This window comes from Myotis nattereri (genome assembly GCF_964212035.1).
Source record: "Myotis nattereri genome assembly, chromosome: 15".
In the NCBI taxonomy this organism is placed as follows: Eukaryota; Metazoa; Chordata; class Mammalia; order Chiroptera; family Vespertilionidae; genus Myotis; species Myotis nattereri.
In genome coordinates, this window is record NC_138090.1 from 30,256,057 (window position 1) to 30,278,041 (window position 21,985).

Consider the following 21,985-nt stretch of genomic DNA (forward strand, 5'->3'; position numbering starts at 1 on the left):
GTTAGATGCAGATGGTTAAGTTCTTCCACAGCCTTGCTGGTTTTCTGACTACTAGTTCTCTTACTAAGTGAGGAGTGTTGGGTTCTCCAATAGGCCAGCGGTGGCTTACCAGAGGAACGGACCTGTGACCTCACAGGTGCCTCCTCTGCAGGTGCTTCTCCTGGCACCATGGAAGCCCCTGCTCAGTTTCTTATAAAACCCAGTCTCCCTGCTACCCTTCACTGTGGTCACACTAGAGAAGCACTGAGCTTCCCTGCCTTCCACGACCACGTGAATTTCAGTGCCAGTGTCTCCTGGCTCCCAAGTCTTCCTCCTGGAGCCGCCCTGTCCGTAGACTGCTCTGTCAGTTTCCTTTTCACCAAGCAAAGTAGCACCTCCAAAAGGCTCTCCAGCGGGTACTACCAACTCGGAGCTGCTCCAGTTGCCACAGGCAGGGCACGGGCTGCTACTTGCTTCTCCTGGGTTCCATGGTTTGTCTGAGAAATGCCCTGGACACAGGATTTAATGGGAAGCTAAGAACATGGCTTTTAGAAGCGGACAGCTAATCCAGCCAGGTCCAAGCTCTGAGCCCTGGCCACTTACTCACATCTACAGTCTACAGGATGGAGCTATTTGAGGATGAAGAGATGACCCACAGCCCCACCCAGGGCAGGGTGAGCTGAGGGAGCAGCTCTGATTGAATTTCTGTGTTGAAAGCTGTGTTTCTCAATCACCCAACAATATGTTCAATTTCAGAAAAGCATGGTGGTCCTCAGGTCGGGCAGGGGCACAGGGAAGGCAGGTGGAGACCCCATCCTGGGAGGCGTTGCTCTGACGTGCACATTTCTCTCCCACACCACAGGTGACCCCAGGATTCAAGGAGAAGGAAGGGGAGCTCTTGGTCAGGGGACCCACTGTGTTCCGTGAATACTGGGGCAAACCAGAAGAAACAAAGAAAGCGTTCACCTCAGATGGCTGGTTTAAAACAGGTAGGGGCTGGGGCAGAGAGGGAGAGCCACCGGAGGAGGGGGCCTGAGGGGAGAGAAGGAGTGTGACGTGGCCACCCCAGGTTGTCACCACACCTGGACCCCTCAGAATCTTCGTCAAGGGCAGAGACAGGGCTGTGGGTGCACTTGTGTCTCACATCTTTGTGGCTGTATCCCTTTCAGCCTCTGAGAGGAGGCTCCTGAGGCCGCAGCCCCCTCCTGGTGGTCCCATTGCCCATCTTGGGTCAGGACACACACACCCCCTTCCCAGTCACCACTGCACTCGAAGTAGGAGTTCCTCCTCACCCTCTTCCACCCACCGTCCCTCTTAGCCCATCATGCTTTGAAAATTTACCCTCCTCCACTCAGGATCAAGTTGTGTGATGTAATGTGGTTTATTTGTGGTGTGGGTCATTCCTTTCCCTATTCCCTACTAAAGTCTGCCCTCTGTGTCAGCTGCCCAAGCGAGCAAGTATAAACCTGTCATAACCTGGGGCCCCAGTGCTGGGCAGAAAAGGGCAGCGCTGATGGAATGCTCTGGTGCCCGCCCCCCCCCCATACTGGCATCCTGTCACCTGGGACATACACCCAGAGCCTGATCTGAGGCACCTTCCATCCCCTGCCCCCGCCCGTCCCACATCCCTCCACCCTTCTGTCCCTCACCCTGTCCCCTTCTGTCACTCCGTCCCCCCACCTCCTTGGGCCCGGCAGACACTGGGATGTTTAGGTTTGCAGCTGCATGATTCCCTAGTGTGTGCTCATCCAAGCACACCAGAACATCGGTTCCCGACACCTCGATGGGGTATTCTCGGTGGTTTCTCCTTTTCTTTTTGCCTGTTTGTATTTCTAAAACTTATATCTTGGACACACATTAGTTCATAATAATCTCAAGGAAGTATTTTCTAAAAGCAAGGCCTGTTTTCACATGTCATCAGATGTGGCCCCATGATCAGAAACGTGCCTTGATCCTTCTGTGAGAGCAGAGCTCAGAAGAAAGGAAGCTGCCGCAGGTGATATGAGATGCCGCCGGGGGTCTCTGTGCAAATAGGACGGGAGAGAGGGTGTGTAATAGATGTCCATGGCCCTTAGCCTGGTGACCTCTGTGCCATGTGCTGCCTGGGGCTGACACTTGCACACATGTCATCTCAACAGGCTCAGGTCAGCGTGGATCTGTAGGGGGTAGATTCCATGTCCACTCTCCAGTCTGCTGCTGTCATGGGCCTGAGGTCACCAAGTGACAGAGCAGGGAGCTGTGTGGGCCCATCGAGTGGGGGCTTGAGGGCGAAGGGACAGATAGAAAGCCCTACTGGGAGGTATCAATGGCCCCCTTTCTGCCCCCGTGCAGGTGGCACTTAGGGCTGGACTTGCTGATCCCAGCCAGTCCCATGTCCACCCTGCGGTCCCACAGCCATCATGGCTTTCTCTCTCACGTACCCTCAGAAGTGTATTTCCTAGCAGCTGTGGTTGGCATGTCCTGTCCCCCTGGTCCCTCCACACTGGGCAGAGAGCAGATTTGTGGAGGGTTCTGAAGGGTTTGCAGATCGGATATGTGTCTCATAAATCAGGCCCCCAGAACAGAGACCAGTGCCCCAGGAACCCTGGCAGGAGAATTTGGGGTGCTGGTCAGTAGAGGGCCCCATTTTGGGGACCAGGAGTCCAGGTGACCTGTTTTGGGCCCTCCTATCTCTGCCTGTGACAGGATGTAGTCAGTACATTAACACACGCCCATCTGGTTTACCTATAAACATCTGCATTAATACATGTCTGTCTCTATAATTGTCCTTCAAATGCAGATATTTAGGAAATACTACTTTTGAACTAATTGTGCTTTTTATGCATCCCTTCTTTAGCCATCTAAATGGTCCCAATTTGGAAACCTGACTTACTTTGTAGCCATCTTCTTTTATTTTAAAATTCAGATAAAAAGCTGCAGATATTTTTTCTTTAAAAGCACAGGAACCAAAACCCTGTGGATTTTGCCGATAGCAGGGCTGACTGAGCACAGCCACGCAAAATGTGGGGCAGTCAGCGTTCAAACATTTTAGTCACTGCTCCTGATGAATATTTCAGTTGAAAAGGAATAGTATGCATTAATTATTGTAAAGAGATGTCTTTAGGAGAAAATGATTTTGAAATTCAGTTTAATTTCATTGTAATGCACTGCAAACAGGAAGGGAGTATGTGTGTTTAATTGGCTCTCGGGGGTGAGGCCTGGAAGCCGCATGCCTTTGTCACAGGCCATTAGCGATACAGACTGCATAATGAGAGCGCGCAATCAGCTCACAGCTGCCGGCTCCTACGGGGAGAGCATGATATTAAATAGAAATCAGGATAAATTAAACTTAACCCTTTCCCTAGCCAGCCCCTCCTGCCATTCAAATTCGAATTCTGGCAGGAGCTGGCAGGTCCTCCTCCGACCAGTTCCTCTCAGTGGCCTCCTCCATGTCTAGATGACAGGAGACAAGCTGCCCACTTCCATTCCAGCCACTGTGGCCCTCCCTGCCCTGTGTGCCTGCCTCCTTCCCTGCAGCCCGGTTCTGCCAGGGAGCACACGTGGGGAGCTCCTTGTCAGCCCCCAGGGCTCCCAGCTGCCTCTCAGGAAAGAAATCAAAGCGCCCTCCCCCGACCCCACCCCGACACTTTCCTGACAGCCACAGTGCCTTTGGACTCTGAGTCCACCGAGCACTGCCACACCCTCAGAGAAGTTGGCCCACACACACAGGCGATTCTAGGACCCAGGTCCTCAGGGCTTTACATTGACCCTGCTGTCGGAGCTGAGGACATGGGGGTAAAGACACAGATGTGAGGACAGGGCTGAGACGGGGGCGTGGGGATCAGAGCACAGACTGCACCTGAGAAAACAGAGATGAGGACACAGGGCCCAGGTGAGGACACGGAGACGCAGATGTGAGGAAACGAGGGCATGGGATGGAGGTGAGGACAGAGATGACAACAGGGACACGGGATGGCGCTGGGGCACGGGGACAGAGCTGGGCAAACACGTAGCCCCTACTGCCTTCTCGGTGCTTTTCCCTGAGCAGTTTGTCATTTTAAAGAGACTGATAACTGAACATGAGGAAACAAAAACGGCATCTCTGATTATTTCAAAGAATATGCATCATACACTGTTAATGTTGAAAAGTGACATAGTAAATAGTCAACTCTATTTACCTAGTTTTAGATAAATGCATGTGTAGAGGGTTCTTAGGTACCTGGGAGAAAGAGCCATGGGAAAGTCACCAGAACATTGCCAGGGTGTCTGGTAGTGCCTCTTCCCTTTTTGTTCTGCAATGAGCACATGATACCATTATCAGAGGCAAACATTAAAAGCTATTTATTTAAGAAAACACATCTCCAGTAGGACAGCAGAAGAGAGAGCCTGATGTGGATTGGCTGGGCTGCCCAAGGTTTGCAGCCTCAGTGGAGCGTAGAAATTCTCTGAGGTGTCGCTCTAATCGAGAATCAGGGCTGACCATGCAGCCCAGGAAGTCAATTTCCCACAGAGCCAGTCAACTTCAAGCTAAGATGACGGGCAGGTCACAAAAAAGAAATACAACTAGCCAAAAAATGCAGAAGACGTTTCATTTCTAGTGATAAAAGAGAGAAACAGGGAAACAAAGATTGCATCCTTTTGACTAAACTGGCAAATTCCTAAAGAGCTGATGCTCAATGCAGTAAGGCCAGTGGGATTGTGTGGCCAGTGTTTCTATGAATCTATTTAAAGAAAAAAATTAGAGGTGGTCAAAAGTGGATGCCCAAAGATAGCTGGTACAGAATTATTTATCGTGTGAGAAATTGGAATCCCTTGCTCAGTGATGGGGAATAGTATGTGCATTGTGTCCCATCCAAACAGCAGAATAGTGTGAGACCTTAGAAACCTTATTTTCAAGACTAATGGCATGAGGGAACTCTGCTGGTGTGTGTCATATACACATGTGTGCATGGGTGTCACATGTGGGCATGTTTGGCACAGAACTGACTCTTGCTATCGCTACATGATCTCATGTCCTCTTCTGTTCTCTCTCTGCTGGTACTTCCGCAGTAAGCTTGTTACTCTTATAAGCACAGATAAGTATAAATGGTTTTTAAGTTTTACACTGAAGGTTAAGCCTTCTCATGTTAAGAAGGCCTCAGAATAGCACTCAGGAGTGACGTTTGCTCCGCTCACACCTTGCCAAGGCCTCTCACTCATAGCTGCTCTGAGCTCTGATAGGTTTCTCCTCAAGGAGTCCTTTTATTTTGACCAGTGAACCATAGGTAGGAATTAGGCAAAGGGTTGCCATACAGGGACCCATGTCACATGCTAGTGAGTGTGATGGCACATGTGACTGCAGGCTGTCACCACCTTCGCATCTGGCCAAGAATGACCATCTCGTACCCAAGCCTCGCTTCTCCCTGGAAGACAGGTCCCTGTTCCAAAGACTCGGCTGTTCAGTCAGCAGCTGTCCGGGGGGTTCCCCGACTGTGCGATGCTGAGCCCGGCTGTGGCACCCATGGTCCCCTTTGTTGGTGGCACCTCCTGTGTGTGGGAGCTTTTGTTGTGCTGTAGTCCTATCTGGCCTACAGCCGTCTCCTGTGTGTGCTTTATTTTTTTATGTCGCTGAGAAACCCTCTGTTCCCGGTGGTCGTAAAGACGCTCTCCTTTATTTTCTTCTGAAGCTCGTCAGACCTCGCTTTCACAAAGCTGAGTCTTCGATCCGCCTGGAAGTGGCTTTCGAGTGAAGGGACGTCACGGCCTGTGTTGGGCTCTGCTGCCCGCGGCTGCTCCTGGGCCTCTGCTGTTCCTGTGGCCTTTTTTGTCTGCACTGGTCAGTCCCAGACCTCTGGGCAGAGGGTGAATGTTTTGAGTTTTTGTTTTTCATCAAAGTTGTACATCAGGGCTCAAAGGTGCCATTGGTTTCACCAGTTTGGGAACAATTACCAGTGGCCCCCAAGATGTGTTAGCTGTTTCTTTGCTGTTGATCTCCGTGTCCTAACTGACTGCTAATACCGCCCACCCCGTGGCCACAGCACTCTCATCAGCGGTTGGTGTGCAGTGTCGGCACATGAGGCCCTGCACATTCCGTTCAGAGCTGAGCAGTGCGGGAACCGTGGCTGTTCCCCAGCTGGGGAAGGGCTCGTGTGTTCATCTATGTCCACATCCCCAGGCATGGATGGCCACCCTCTCTCCTTGGAAAAAAAAACCCCCTTCAGTGTCCTGCTGCCCCCAGCTGGGCTGTCCCCTCCGCATCCCACACAGCTCCCACCTGGGCCTCCACTCTCCGCGGTCCCCTCCTCCCTCCTGTTCCTGCACCCACGGCTTCCTCCTTCCTCTCACTCCTCAGGTTGCAGCCCACATCCCCCAGAGGCCTCCTGAGAATGGACACGTGTCTGGCAGTGTCTTCATTTGGGTTGGGCGGGGTACGGAATAGTGGGTTAGAAGTCAGCCCTTTATTGGTTTCTAGCTTCCGTGTTTGCTGCCAGCTGCAGCCATTATTCTGGTGCTTTGTGACCTTCCCCTGTGAAGTCCTAGAGGGTCTTGTTTGTCCCCAGAGCCCACAGTTTGACTGGCTATGTGCTGTGGGTGCTCTGACGTTCCTGGTCCGCCAGCACTCGGAAACCAGGTCCTGTAGTTCTGGGAATTGTTTGGCTGATTTTTTCCCCTCTGATGCCCAGCGACCTCTGGTGGCTGACAGTGAGAAGGGTAGTGGGCGGTGGAGCCCTGGGTGCTCACAGGCCCACTACCTCCTCATGGCTGGCCAGAGGGCACCTTCTATCCTGGAGAACACAACATGCTGCGAGGCGGGCTCCACCTGCTTCTCACCGTCAGTCCTGCCTCCTCCTCGCCTCCACCTCCCGCCAGGGGCCTCTGCCCACGCCTGGGGGTGAGTCAGCACCCTGCTGCCTCTCTCCACGTCCTCAAGGGTCTACTTCTTTGGGTCTGTGTAGTTCTTGATCACTGACTGATTCATCTGCTTTTCAGCTTTCCATTTTTTACAAACATACTCTCCTTTCCTATTCTCCCTGTTTAAAACTTTGTACTTCTAAGAAGTTACTGTTGCTTTTGTTTCAAGGGAGAGAGGACTTTCGTTCACCCTGCCATCTCTCCCTGGTGGTTTTCAGGTGAGGTTTATGCTCCTGGAAGTTGTCGTGTCTTCATTTCCTTCTGGTGTCTTCCTTGGTCTCTATCCCCCAGGAGAGGGTCAGCACAGCAGCCGCCAAGGTCTCTGCGTGGCAGCGGCTCCTCTCTTACCCACGGGCACCCGTCTCCGGAGCCCACGGACAGCTGCACCGCCACAGCCTGGTGGGTGACCTGCAGGCAGAGTTGAGACTCTGAGTGGAAACACGAGGGGCTCCAGGGCAGGGCAGCCGGGGAAGAGCTCTCAGCAGCGGTCTCCGGCTCCCTCAGTCTCTTCAAGGACCAGGAGCCCGAATGCAGGGTGCTCCGTGGCCACAGTCAGAGTGGGTCTGGGTCTCCTCCCTTGGTTTCCTCGCTCGCCTGCTCTAGCTATCTGCACAGCCCGGATGCCGCATGTGGGGTGCCCAACACACCTCCTCCCCCCGTGAATAGCTCACGATCCTTATCGGGACAGGGGCGGTGCTATTCCCATGGCACCCCAGTCAGGACTCTCGCCCAGCCAGGAGCACTTCGTCCCAGGACCACACATGAGCAAGGCCAGGCCCACCGCCCATGGTTCGCCCACATCCAGAAAGTTAGCCTCTGAGTGTGGGGAGATTTATTTCCATTCCAGTGCCAGGCGGAGAGCAGTGTGTAGGTGCTGCTGCAAACGCCTGTGCCTGGGCTGTGTGCGGCTCACTGTACTGATCACCAGGCCGTGTCTGTCGGAGCACAGCTCCCTGGCTGCGGCTGGTGGCAGGGCCAGGAGTCGGCACTCATCGGCAGGAGACCGACTCCAGAATCGGTACATTTCGATAAATATGTTGTTAGAAAAAGTGAAAGTTGTTGACCTGTTTGGGGTCTTGTGTCCGAAGCTCCCCAGCAGCACGACCCTCCCCATGGGGCTGGCCTCTGTCTGTCACTCTGTTGAGTCTGTGTTTGGCTTCCACGTGCCAGGCCCTGAGGATGGGGCTAGAGCCCTAAAGGATATAGGAAGGGCCGAACCGGTTTGGCTCAGTGGATAGAGCGTCGGCCTGTGGACTGAAGGGTCCCAGGTTCGATTCCGGTCAAGGGCATGTGCCTTGGTTACGGGCACATCCCCACTGGGGGGCATGCAGGAGGCAGCTGATCGATGTTTCTCTCTCATCGATGTTTCTAACTCTCTATCCCTCTCCCTTCTTCTCTGTGAAAAATCAATAAAATATTTTTTTTTAAAAAAAGGATATAGGGAGGGTTCCACCCCATTGATGCTCATCCAATGATTCTGCACTGAGAAATCAGAAATCACAAATCACACACCACGTGGGGAGTACACAAGCAGGGAGGCCCTTCAGGTCGTGGTGTCCGGCAGCCTCTCTGAGAAGGCGCCAGCCAGGGGAGGCAGGGCGCAGGTCTCCAAAGGGAACCGCTAGCTCAAGGCAGAAGGGACATGGCGGTGCAGGGCTAAAGGAAGACTGGACACTGGAGAGTTGCACCCTGGAGTCTCCCCTCAGCAGCTCACAGGGCCCATGTGCCTTGGGGGGCCTTGGGAAGCCTTCTCCTCTACGGCTAGAAAGGAATTCTGAAGCCATCGGGGACAGAGATGCCGATGTGGGCAGCAGTAGCTGTGTGGCAGTGGCTGCCTTGAGGGCCGGCACGTGGCTTCCTAACTGTCATGGTCCAGGGCATGGGTGCACACACTCCAGGCAAAGAACCACCACACCCAAGGCCAGGCACCTTCCGGGCATTCCCAGAACCTCCTGAGGCAGGTGTGCGGCTGGGCTTTTGTGGAAAGACACGTCTCCTGACCCTGCTGCTGTTGGAGTTCAGGCACAGCCTGTTACTGACAGGTGGCTGCCACGTCCTCTGACTCAGAAGCCTGGTGCCTCAGGGACACGAGCTGCACTGGCCCTCGGCTCTGCCCTCAGCATGACTCAGTAGAATGTGCAACCCTAGAGCAGTTGCTGGGTCAAGTGGTGACCCTACCTGGTCTCCTTTCACCCAGACAGACAGACACACACACCACCCCCCCCACACACACACACACACCCCAGCGTGGGCCTCCATGGAGGTGTCGTCCTTCACTGAGGGAAGAGCTGACTCAAGACTCGCCTGCACAGCCCTGGCGAGCTAGCCCTGGCTCCTGTGATGCAGGGCCTGCCAGGTCAGAGGGTTGGGGGAGAGCTGGGCTCTCCCTCAGGACGAGAGAGCAGGTGTGCCCAGAAAGGTGGAGCCGTGCCTGAGGAAGAGTCCAGCCTGATCAGGGGCATCTAATTAGCATCCTGATAGGCAATTTCCCACACTGGTGACACTTGTTCTCAGTCATAAACTTCGTTAATACAGATTCTTCCTTTAAGGAATTATTGCTTCATTATAATGTGCTGCAGATGCTGCAAGTGACTTGCATAGGAGTGAGCCCATGAGGTGGGGTGGGGGAGCCCGTGGGTGGGGGTGCTCCCCTGGGGTTTGAGGAGGGGAATGTCTCCATAAGCCAAGCAGCAATTTCTTAAAACTTCTTATTTTGAAATACAGATTCACAGGCGGTCACAAGTAATGTGCAGAGAGGTCCTTGCATCTGCGCCCAGTTTCCCCAGGTGACTGTCCAGCGTAACTGGCGCATCACCAAAGCCACTTCCAGACACTGTTATTGCTCCATGTCGTCTCGTCTTCCCGCATGAACACCAGGGCACCGTCTGGCCTCGCGCCCTGTCATCCGGGCGGGTCTGCCCTTTCTCAGTGTGGCTGCACAGAGGCTCTGGGAGTACAATCTCCGCTCCGAGCTGCAGAAATTCCCCACCACACTTCCTTCTTTCCTTAAGTCTGTCTGCCCCGGGCTCTTTGGGGTTTGGAGACTTGCTTTGTTCCTTAACTCTTTCCCTCCTGGACACCGCCCAATGCAGGGGCTTTCATGCCCAGAGGGGAGCCAAGGCAGGCACACCTTGTCCTGCTCCTCTGGGCGCATGACTGGGGGTGGCACTCGGCAGTCTTCCTGTGTAAATAATGGCAGTGTGTGGCTGCCCTGTAAACAGGTGGCTCCCACCCTCGCAGGCTCCTGTGCTGTGTCATCTCCCCATTCCCTCGAAGGCCAAGGACCCCTTTTTCTGAAACCAGTTCCGTCAGCACCGCCGAGCACACATGTCACCGGCCTGCAGGCAGGCCTCGAGCTCAGGAAGAGCGCTGTGGTCAGAGGCTCCCTGGAGCCTGCCGGGGACATGTCCCTTGCTGGGACTTAGCACTGTCCCGGGCAGTACCCAAGGAAGTTGTAGAGGGATGTTCAGGGTCCCTGTTTAGAGCCTCAAGGAGCCACACGGGCCTCGCCTCTCAATTCTGAGCATGCCTTTTGGGTGCATTGCCTGATCATCCTGCCCCCCGGTGCAGCCAGGGCCTCCGGGTCTCCAGGCAGCACGGGGTTACCCTGAGACAGAGTGGTACTACACTGGCATCCCGTGGACCTGCCCTCCACAGTCCCTCTACTCTTTCCAGTTGCCCTTGACCCAGAGAAGGAGAGTTCCCCAACCCGGCCCCCTCCCACCTTCCTAGAGTCTGGTGACTCCTCTCCCTCTCTGCAGGGCCCCCTCAAAACTAGAATCCTCAAGAGTCCTCTCCTCCACTGTCCCAGACCTTCATGCCACAGTAGCACCTCCTCCACTGATGGTCCCAGGCCCTTCGCATTTCTGAAAGCAGTGTTAGTCTCCGGCTGTCTTCCAGATCCCTCCCAAACATTCCCCTCTGTGAGCCTTTGCCCATAGGCCTCTGGTTGGCTCCCTTGCCTCTGGCCTCTGCTCCTCCACGGTGAGCTGAGCGGTCAGAGCAGGTGGCTCTGAGGAAGCTCTGGGAGCGCAGAGCTTGGTGGGCCTCACCCCTGCCTGTCACTCGTTGGCCACAGCCACTCCACAGGCCCGAGGCTGTCTCTGCAGCTTTCCCAGCAGCTAGAAGGGTCCTTATGAGACAGGCTTTCTCAGAACTGTTTCCGGTTCTCCTTGCTCAGTGTTTCCCTGGACAACCGCCTTGCCCCTCCAGGTTCCGTGCCCATCCTTACAAAGCCCCCACTGGCCAAGCTTTCCCCAGGCCCCCAGTGCACCCCACCCAGGAGGTGGGCCCAAGAGCTCGGACTCCTTTCTCCTTCACCTGTTGGTCCTAATCCAGGCCTGCCCTCCTGTGCTCGGGTGCCCTCGCTCTGCCTGCTGTCCCTCCCATCCTGTCTCCCACCTGGGCATGGCTGCAGCCACAAGCAGGCGCCGTCATCACACTGCCCTCCAGTTTCCACAGGCGGCAGGAAGGAGCTTTCAGATGCAAATGTCCCTTCACCCCATGCCAGGCTTCCCACAGCCCCCAGGGCGCTCGGTAGAGACAGTGTCCCGCATGTCCTGCACTGTCCACCCCACCACCCTCGGGGCTCCTCACAGCCTTGCTCCTGCTCCCACAGGACTGCAGCACATGCCCCTCACACCCTGAGCCTCAGCCCACTCTTGCCTCCATTCACGTGCTGCTTCCCCTCCGGCCGGCCTCCACGTAGCCAGGCTGCCCTGCCTCTGTGCCTAACCGGCCAGCAAATGCTACTGAGCTCACTGCCCCAGGACAGAGCACAGCTCCTCACCTGGTGGGGGTGTCCTGGGGCTGTTGGAACCACTCACCACTAACCAGAACTCCAACAGGAATCTATTCCCTCCCAGTCTGGAAACTAGAGGTCACAGGGCCATGTTCCCTCCGGAGGCTCTAGGGGAGGCTCCCTGCCTCTCCAGCTCCTGGGGGCTCCAGGTGTTCCTGGCTTGTGGCTACGTCACCCCGACCTCTGCCTCTGTCCTTACATGGCCTTCTTCTGTGTCGTATCTGCCTCTGCCTCCCTCTTTTAAGGACACATGTGATCACATGGGAAGCCCCCTGGGAAATCCAGCATGATCTGGACTACCTGTCATCGTGTGTTGGTTTTGCCTGACAGTGATCCAAATAAGTGACCGGGACTCTCCCGCGTGTGCACCTGTCCTTCCTTGGCATCTAAATCCCCAAATCCCTCCATGATGCAACTTCCATATGTCTCCAGCACCATCCCCTCCGTTTCGGTGCCTGGTTCTCTCGGAGGAGACCCTAGTTCTCGCTGCTCTGCATCAGGCTGGTGACAGGAGACAGGTGCTGGAGGAAGCCACCTTCCACCGCGAGCTGGCGTGCGGGAAGGGGACACCTGGAGATGCCAGAGAAGTGATGTCTGAATAGGCTGAAGGGAGGAGAGGCAGCAGATGGAGGACTAGAATATTGCAGGCCGGAGCCATCTTCCTGCTCCAAGGCAAGGGGATATGGTCAGGGCCTGCGGAGTGGCCCTGGGGGTGCAGCTATAGGGGGCTCTCACCCTGGCTTAAGCTGCATTTGCACAGAGTAGGGCTGAGAGCAGCCCTTTGAAAGAGGGTGCAGGTGACATCGGCAGAGGCCCTGAAACCATGATGGCCGTGCTCCGGGCAGTGGGGGCAGGCAGGGCCTGGGGCAGGCAGCAGTACCTCTCCGCTGAGTCCCTGGGCTCGTGGAGGCCAGCAGGGTCAGGTCAGGAAGCCCCTGGAAGGTCTCAGCCAGGACGGGGAACAGGATGACAGCCTGGACCGAGGCCGAACTCTGCATTTACATGGCAGGCAGCTGGCAGCCATGGAAACATGGAAGACCGTGCAGATGTTTAGTGCAGAGAAGACAGGACCAGAGCAGAGGTGGGAGGGAGGTCACGGAGGCCTGGTGTCCACCCCTGTCCCTGCAGCCACTCCTGTCACTTCACACCCGCGCCTCAGGCTGTCCCGGCCCCATGATGCAGCTTTCTAACGCTGCTCACTTCTTACGCTTCCTGTCGGGCGGGTGAGAACCACCACGCCGCCGCCGGTGCTCTGGGAGCCTGGCCTTCCCGCTGCACTATAAATAAGCCAGCAGCCCGTCCAAGCACACCCATCCGTCTTGTTTAATAGACTGGAGAGCGCCCCGCACCGCGGCAGGTCTCAAGGAGTGGCGCAGTGATGGATGGCTCCTTCCTGCGTTGGACGCATGATGTATAATGAAATATTTATGATTTATTTCAGCTAATAACCCGGCATGAAGTGCAGGGTGTGAGAGCAGGCGGGTGAAACAGCACTCCTTGCAGCGGGCGGGATGGGGGTGTCCCCAGGTGCACATGCCACACATTCACACATGTATACACACTGACACACGTGTGTGCACTCACACAGCCCGCCTCTCCACACCCTCGTTGCCCCAGGCTGGAGTGCAGACCTCCAGCTCCTGGTTGTCCTCCGTCCCACCCCCTCTCATGCTCGGTGATGTCTGAGAAAGGACTCTGGATCCTTAGCTGGGAGGGTTCCTGCCAGGGTGATGCCCAAGAGAAGCAAGATGGGGAAGCAGGCAGTGAGCCAGCGGAGCAGGAAGTCCCTTTTCTCCTGTCAGAGACCCACATGGCACCAGGAGCGCCCCACCAGGAAAGGCCACGGTGATACCCAGCTCTACCAGGGCCCTGCCAAGGCTGGAACCCGACGGCAGACATTGGCAGACAGCGATCCTCTTTCCTCTCATTTTCAGGGACCTGAGAGACAGGTGTCCTGGGCAGTGACAGTGCGGGCCTCTCCATTGCACCTGCATAGGGTCACAGCCAGAGGGTGTCCGCTGTCAGCACCACAGATTGAGAGCACAACCGTCAAACTTCGTGCTTGCTGCCTTGTCCCAAAATTGCCCCCCACAGCCAGCGTACCGATAGTATTGATGGGCACAGATGCAGGCACCCACCCATGTCCATGTGTCCTCTGTGCCTGCCCCCGCACGCCTCCTGGTGACCAGAACCCCTTTCCTCAGGCGACACAGCCATGTTCAAGGACGGCAGCTACTGGATCCGGGGGCGCACATCAGTGGACATCATCAAGACGGGTGGCTACAAGGTCAGCGCCCTGGAGGTGGAGCGGCTGCTGCTGGCGCACCCCAGCATCAAGGGTGAGTGGCCGTGGTGCTGTCGGCAGCTGTTCCCCAGGACTTGCTCCGGGGACCCCACCTCCCCGGCATTTCCTGCACGTTCTTGCTGCTCTGTAGCCTGCAGTGACCACTTGGTGTTTAAGGTGCCCACCCTGTTCTGTGCGCAGATGTGGCTGTGATCGGTGTTCCGGACATGACGTGGGGCCAGCGGGTTACTGCAGTGGTGACACTGGAAGAGGGACACTCACTGTCCCACAGGGAGCTCAAAGAGTGGGCCAGGTAAGGGCAGGCAGGGCCGGCGGCCCTCATGGGGTCAGGGGAGGGAACTTTCCCACCTCAGGAATGGGTGGGCAGGGAGTGGACTGTCCCATGGCCTGGAGGGGACAGGTGGGGCTTGGGCCTTGCTGTTGTTCATCTTGGGGGAGGACTTGGAAGGTCAGGCGACGTGGTACTTACATGAGGCTGCCCCAAGGGGGGCTCCAGGTCCTCTGTAATGATGGCAGAAGCAGATGTGGAACCGTGCGTGCCCATCACCGCAGGGCCGGGAGCCCTCGCAGGGGGAGGGGAGCTCCCACTCCCACCATTCGACTCAGACGAGGTTTGGAGGAAGGTTCTGAGGCGGCAGAAACACTTGCTCTTGGACAGTGTCCCCGGTGGTGAGCGAGCACGTTCTCTCCTGGGTTTAGGAAGTCTTGGCGGGGACGTCCGGTGAACCTGGAGCCAGATCCAGCGCACCCACCCCTCGGCCATGCTCTAAACAGCAGTCGCCAGCCGGTGGTCCGTGAGGTCCAAAAGGTTGGCGACCACTGCTGTAAACCACATGCGCTGAGCATGGGCATTCCCCATGCCCACTGGATGCTCACTGCCACCCAAGGCCAGAGCTCCCCCGTCTCCAGCAGCGCAGTCCCTGTCCCTCACCCTGCATCTTGGCCGGTTTGCCTTCGCCTAACCCTAGCCCCTCCCCCAGGAGCCTTTCTGCCATCTGCCTGGTCCCGTGGTTTCTCGGTCCCAAGGCTCACAGAACCCTTCCCTGGGCCCTGTGGTCAGTCCCAGGGCCCACCCCAAATCCCTGCCCCATCCTTGTCAAGGCCAGACAGAACTGGACAGGACAGGGGGAGGGTGTAATGGAACCATGGAGCAGTGGCCCTGCAGCTCAGAGAGGCAGTTAGTAATCTCCGAGTTCTTTATCTAAATCCAAGAATTTCCTCCTATCTATCTCTTCTCCCCACACCCTCCTCCACCCCAGCTTGTCTCCTCCTCGGTGCTAAAGATATTTTTGGCTTGTCCAACATGATTTCACAAACAGTAGGAATCCTGGTTTCATCAGGGGCAGCACAGCTGGGCAATTAGATCCCCGGGATTTGCAGAAGCACAGTCGGAGCACTGCTGTTTAACAAGAGGAGAGGCAGCTTTGATTAAACAATTGCTCTGTTAACAATTCCATGTGTGTATGTGAGTACGGGTTGGATATGTGTGCATGTGTGTGTACATATGTGTATGTGTGTGCACTTGTGTGCATGTGTGTGTACATGTGTATCCTATGCCAACAGCTCCCAGAGAGTTTCGGGTCCAAGTCTGCTGTCGCACATTAACCTCGGGCTGCCCCCAGGCAGGTGCCCGCATGCCCCTCACCCTCACCTCAGCTCTGCGTCTCTCAAATTCAGCTCAGGCTTCTGGCCCAGCCCCCAGCAGGTCCTGTCCTAATGGTCATGGCTGTGACTATGGGTGTGCGAAGACCCTAAAACGGGCGCTTTGTGCAGGGGATCTGGGGTGCTTTGGGGAGATGCTCCCCGGAGAACAGGACTGGGCGGAGCAGTTGGCTGGGCTGCCGTGTGTCTCCGTGAGGACGGTCAGACTGAGGCTGGTGTCTGGGCCTCTGTGTCCTCAGATTGGCAGCCACTGGGTGTGCCACGGGCTGTCCACCCCATGGAGGGGGAAGAGGGTCTTCCTTTCGGAGCCACCCTCTGCGTCCCCCGTGTGGGTGCAGGGACGGGGAGAGGAGCCTCCCTCCGACTCTTGGACACTTGACTTTTTAGTAAGACTGTGTTTCTTTCTATGTTCACTACCATTTAGAGGCTTTTAAAAATATATTTTTTAAATAACGTTTTCTCTTTTGCTATTTTTTTTTTTATTTCTGAAGATTCTTGCCGTCCTCTCAATCTCTCTGCTCCCCAGGTAAAGAGCTGTCTGCCTCCCCATGCTGTGCTTTTAGCAGGCGTCACAGGGAAGCTGGCAGCCCCAGCTCAGGCAGCACGTCTCTGCGGGGGCGGGGGCATGGTCTCAGAGCTGGGTACACTACCAGGTGTGCAGGGTCTAGGACACGGACAACCTGCCACCCTTCCATCCCCCAGACTGCCGACTGAAGTGGGCCAGGTGGGACTAACACACCCGGGAAGAATCCTGAGTGTCAGCATCCAGTCAGACCATGATGAGTCATGATGGTGGCTAAAGTCCTGTCCCTCTGCCCCTTCCTCCCTCCTCCAAGGAGACGTGTTTGGGAGGCGCTAGGCAGTATCTCCACTGTCCATGTGGATTTTTTCACAGGGAACCTTGCTCTTAACAGACAGCTCAGCTTTGCGGGACTCCTGTGCGAGATCTCACTTTGTTGAAGCAGCTCTGAGAGCTTTGTATTAGGCCAGTTGCTAAGCTGGGACCCTTGGAGGAAAGCAGGCCCAGCTTACAGACTGTCCTGCAATGAAGGGATCACTGTTCTTGGAAATGCAGGGCCTGCAGGTCATTTTAATTTTTATACTTTTTTCCCTTTTTTAGTGGTTGCTAAGGTGGGGTTTTACTGTGCATCTTTAACTTTCCAGGCTCTCTCCTGTGACATCGGCCTCTTCATGCATAGACAGACTATGGCTATTATTGCTATGCATCTACTTCTATATTTGTCACACACCCACACTACCTTCTTTTATTTTTGTTAAGCGGTTACTCCTAAAGAGAAGTCAGTAGTAAGGACATGGTGTCTGTTTCCCGGCTCCGCTGCTCTTCCTGCCTTGGCTCACCCTCAGTTCTGTCGGCAGCATTTCCTCCTGCCTGCAGACACGCTCCCATCTGGTGCTGGTCTGCTGGTAAGGAACTTCATCAGCGTCTGTGTGTCTAAAAACATCTTTAATTTCACCTTCATTCTTGAAAGATACTTTTGCTGGACGTGGGATTCTAGATTGACTGGTTTTTCTTTTCATTCCTGGGAAATGGCGCTCTACTACCTTCTCACCTGCACTGTTCATTGTGGGAATCTGCCATCATCTCAGGCCACACCCCCAGACCCGCCTGGCCCCTCTTCTCTCTGGGCCCTGGCACCCAGCTCAATGCTGGCATGGTAAAGAAAGTGGAGTCAGGGGAGAGCCACAAAGCACAACGTGCCACCCAAATACCACTGGAGACACCGAGTTTTGGCAGCCAGGCTGCAGAGCAGTGGGCAGCTACGTTTCAGGAGCAAATTGGAGTGTTCCCCCTGCTGCACTGTCAATCCTGGTGGCTTATTCCAGCCAAGTCCAGCCTGGCCCCACATGTCCTCCAACCCTAATGGGCAGCCCCGGCCATCTCCTGCAGCTGCCAGGACCACAGATGGTGGCACTGTCTCTCCTTGTGAGCCAGCAGCAGCCTGCACTCAAGTACCCTGGAGTGGGAGCCACACCATAGCCCTGGCCTGCAGCAGCCTGTTTAGGGAAGGAGCTGCCCCGAGATAGCAGTGTGTTCAGGGCGGTATTGCTGATGCTTTCTGCCTGTGGGCAGGTGGACCCAGCCTGCAAGGGTGATTGGGCTCATGTTTATTCATAAGCACCAGGCTGTTTAGGCAAGAATTGGGGTTTCTTGTCCACCCCCACCACCAGCTCCTTGCTACTAATCCTCAGTGGCCAAGGCCCCACAGCTACAGAATGGAGGGCCACAGCCACCTGTTGGCCCTGGGCAGACACTGGGGGCCATGTGTCCTGCAGCCCGCTGTCTGCATCACTCTGGCCTGGCCTGAAGGTTGTTGTCAGCAGATTGGAGTCCCTGTGTCCCAGGAGGCTGGGAACTGCCACCCCAGGCAGCTTCCAGTGCTTCTGCAATTTCCTTGCAAAGGGGCATGTGGCCTGGGTGTGGCTTCAGAGAGCAGGGAGCAGCAGCTCTTGTCTGCCCAGAAAGGGCCCTGGGAGGGAGAGTGTGGGCCTGCAGCCTAAGGAGGGGTTCCCGAGCAGAGCCTACGGGTGTGGGACCCAGCATGTGGCCGCACACGGGAGGACACACCATGTAATGGGGGGCCCCTCAGGGGAGTGGGGGCTACACGCTAGAACTACCCCTGGACTAACGCTGGTGCTGCTTGAGTGCTGGGCTCTGGTGCAGGGAGGCCGCCTTCTCCACCCGTCCGGCTAAGGCACTGCAGTGACCAGGCTGCAGGGTGGGCTTATCCTCACCCCCACCCCGGGGGGCAGAGGGGCATCTCTGTTAGTGTGTCCTGCAGGAGGGCACCCTCCTGGAACAAGCACAGATATGACCAGGCTGGGAGGTGGGTGCCTTCTGGGCCCGGAGTTCCTGCCACTCAGGTCACGCTTGTCTCTGCAGAGGCGTCCTGGCCCCGTATGCTGTGCCCTCGGAGCTGCTGCTGGTGGAGGAGATCCCAAGGAACCAGATGGGGAAGATCAACAAGAGGGACCTGGTCAGGCAGTTCTACCCGCAGAGCCAGGGAGCACCGGAGGCCAGGCACCCGTGAGCCAGCAGCTGCTCTACACCCAAACCCCCAATTGGGTGGAACAGAGTCCGGCCTGATGGAGTAAGATCACAGCCAGAGGCCTCCTCTGTCCGTCCGTGTGGCCACATCCACACCTTTGCCTGGCCAGGCCCCAGGAGGGTCCAGGTGTCACTCAGGGATGCAGGCCTCCACAGGAAACTCAGTAAAGCTTCTCAGAGAAAAACGCCTGTGCTGTGCTGTCTACCCGGGGCTGCGTGGGGGCTGTGCGGCAGGGACAGAGAATGCACTTGTCTGCACACACGTGCACGCCACGCAGCCCGGTGTCCCCCCTTTGTCCAGGATGCCCAGGCCGCCGCCTCAGGTGGCCTGGACCCCTGCAGAGCCTCCTGACTGAACCCTGACTGCTCTGAGGAGCCCACCTGGAGGACAGGCCCAGGCATCCAGGTGAGGGGGTTTGGGTGTGCCATCATCCCTTCTGCCCTCCCTGGGGTTTCCCAGTGTGTCTCTAGGACAGTCCACGTCACAAGAGTGGCTTCACTGAGCCCCAGGGAGTGGCAGAGGCTCATGTAGGCCTTCAGGCCAAGCCGACCGCCATAGGGACAAAGCTCAGGCAACCAGAGGGCCAGGGAAGCTGTGTCTGGACCCCCTGCTGAGCAGCTGGGTGCAATCCCTCAGCCCCCACAAAGGGCCCACAAACTTCTGGGCTGGCCAGGTGGCCTTATTTCCGTCTCTGTGGCTACATGGTCCCTGTGGAGCCGCTCACCTCCATGGTTGTGGTGTAGATCCCGCTGTTCTGTGGAGTCCAAATCCTCTCAGTAGCCAGAGGCTGACCGCCAGTGGCCCTGCAGCTGCTCCACCTTGACCCTTAACCCCCACCCCCCCATGCTGTCCCCACCACATACCCCTGCACTCCCACAACCCCTCCTTTCAGTCTTTGTCTAAATGCCCCCTCTCCTTCCCACACCCTCCCCCCAGACAGGCCCTGCCCTCCACACTCCTGGCCACCGTTGCACAGACCTCAGCATTCCCACTCCCCGCCCTTGGCCGTCTTGATTCCGACGCACGGGTGCCCTTTGTACACTCTGAGCAGAGAATCCAGAGGCTTCTGGACAGTTTACCAGAGACCTGGGCAGCTCCTCTGCCCACAGCTGGTGGGAAGTGGCCCGCACAGCACAGCAGGAGTCTGGCCCTGACTTTTCCAGAACCTGTCTCCAAACTGTGTCTGAAAGAGCAGCAAATCGTGGGAACTGGAGGAGCCACCCCAGCCTGTGCAGGGGCGCAGTGCCTTATTGAGAGGCTGTAACTGGTGAGAGAGGCGGGGCTGGGGCCACCCTCCCGCCCTCCGCCCCGCCTGTGGCCTGTGACTCCCCAAGGCCTGACCCTGGGCGTGGGATTTGCTCAGAGGAACATCCAGCCCCTAGCTCCCTCCTGCCTGAGGTCTGGACATGGACGCCAGTCACCCACCTACCAGGCAGGCCCCTTTGCGGGGCTCAGCCGCTGTGCCCACAGCTGGCTCCTCTGGAGGGGAGCCCTCCACACCTCCGTGGACACCCAGCTTCTCCCTGTCCTGTGGTCACCCCTGTGGTAACGAGGGAATCACATAACCACATGCTGCTGAGAGAAGTCAGACTCGACACTGCAGGGTCTTCCCTAATCCCAGTGATTTGACACTATCTAATTCCTAAAAATGGTTACATAATTACTTGCTTTATGCTGTAATCTATGTCAGACACTTTCTGAAAATGACAGTCACCTTTGGCAAACAGCAAGAGGACAGAGGATGTTGATTTGTCCTTGGAACAGGTCCCTGTAAGGCAGGGGTCCTCAAACTTTTTAAATGGGGGGCCAGTTCACTGTCGCTCAGACCGTTGGAGGGCCGGACTATAGTTTAAAAAAAAAACTATGAACAAATTCCTATGCACACTGCACATACCTTATTTTGAAGTAAAAAAAACAAAACGGGAACAAATACAATATTTGTATTTGCATGTGGCCCGCGGGCCGTAGTTTGAGGACCCCCGCTCTAAGGACACAGAACGCTGGGCCCCACTCGTTAAGTCAACATGATGGAGGGTCACAAGGCTTCCAGGAAGTCCCCCTTGCTAAATATGCCCCTACACACACCTGGGGCAGCCCCGCCCACCCCACACTCGCTCCCCCAGTGAAGCCAGCCGCAGGCACCCTGGGAGCTGAGCTGTGACGGCCTAATTGACAGCCCATCTGCCTTCAGCCTCCCTGGGCGGGCTGAGCTGGGGCTGAGCTCACTGAAAGGCGGCCTGGATGCCCAGGGTTCCCGGTGGGGCTGCTGCGCAGACAGGCCGCCGCCTCAGCAGCGGGAAGGCCAGCCTGTGCCCCCAGGGTCGCTCTGGAGGGAGCACGCCGCCTCAGCGGGTCCCCGAGTCCCACCATGTCCCTCCTGGACATGGCTCATTAGCGGCCACAGGGAAGCCCCGCTGCCTCCACGTCCACCCAGCGTCTGTGTTTGCAGACACGAGGCCAGCCAAGGTAAGAGCCCCCTGCGGAGAGACAGGCTTAAAACAGCCCCTCCCAGCACCCGGCCCGTGCCCTCTGCCTGCGTTTCCTGTTCTGTGATCTGAGGCCGGTGCTTCCTCTGGGCTCCTCGGGTTCGAACCAAGGGCTGAGGGCTTCGCTTCCTCGGAGCTTGAGTCTGGGGACTGGCGATGGCACACGGCTCCACCTAGGAGCTCCCCAGCCCTCCTGGGTCCCCAGAGGAGGCCAAGCAGGAAGTCGGGGCGGGGCATGGAGCTCTAACAGCCGGGGGCCGCGCAGGCCAGGCCGCCAGCACCCACTGCCCAGGCACCAGGCGCTTCCGTGTCCACCAGTCTCAGCCACGGCGCAAGTCTGTCTAATCGCCACGCTGGCCCTGCTGTTCCACCTGCGGCACGAGGTTCCCGGTGGTGAGGAACGCGCCAGGCCAGCAGCGAGCCACAGCCCCTGTGTTCACATCCGGCCTCTGTCTCCCTCTGGGGAGGCATGGGCCTCGCCCTGTCATCTTCACACATGGGACTTAAAAATGTTCTCATGGCCCCGACCGGTTGGCCCCATGGATAGATAGAGCATCGGCCTGCGGACTCAAGGGTCCCAGGTTCGATTCCGGTCAAGGGCATGTACCTTGGTTGCAGGCATATACCCAGTAGGGAGTGTGCAGGGGTCAGCTGATCGATGTTTCTCTCTCATCGATGTTTCTAACTCTCTATTCTTCTCCCTTCCTCTCTGTAAAAAATCAATAAAATACATATTTTTTTAAAAAAATGTTCTCCTAGATCAGGCTTCCCCTGCAACATTCCTCCCGAGTCACCCCAGAGCAGGAACCACAGC

At 56.6% G+C, this 21,985-nt stretch overlaps 1 protein-coding gene across 1 annotated transcript in view; it reads left to right on the forward strand.

The window, feature by feature from the left end:
- ACSF3 (acyl-CoA synthetase family member 3) overlaps window positions 1–18,864 on the forward strand; it is a 77,777-nt gene extending 58,913 nt beyond the window's left edge. The window contains exons 7-10 of the mRNA XM_081107470.1: window positions 842–968; window positions 13,855–13,989; window positions 14,136–14,247; window positions 18,520–18,864. Coding sequence (XP_080963596.1) covers window positions 842–968; window positions 13,855–13,989; window positions 14,136–14,247; window positions 18,520–18,667 — 522 coding nt within the window. The 3' untranslated portion in view covers window positions 18,668–18,864. The remainder of the gene's footprint in view (window positions 1–841; window positions 969–13,854; window positions 13,990–14,135; window positions 14,248–18,519) is intronic.
- The last annotated feature ends 3,121 nt before the right edge of the window (window positions 18,865–21,985 follow it).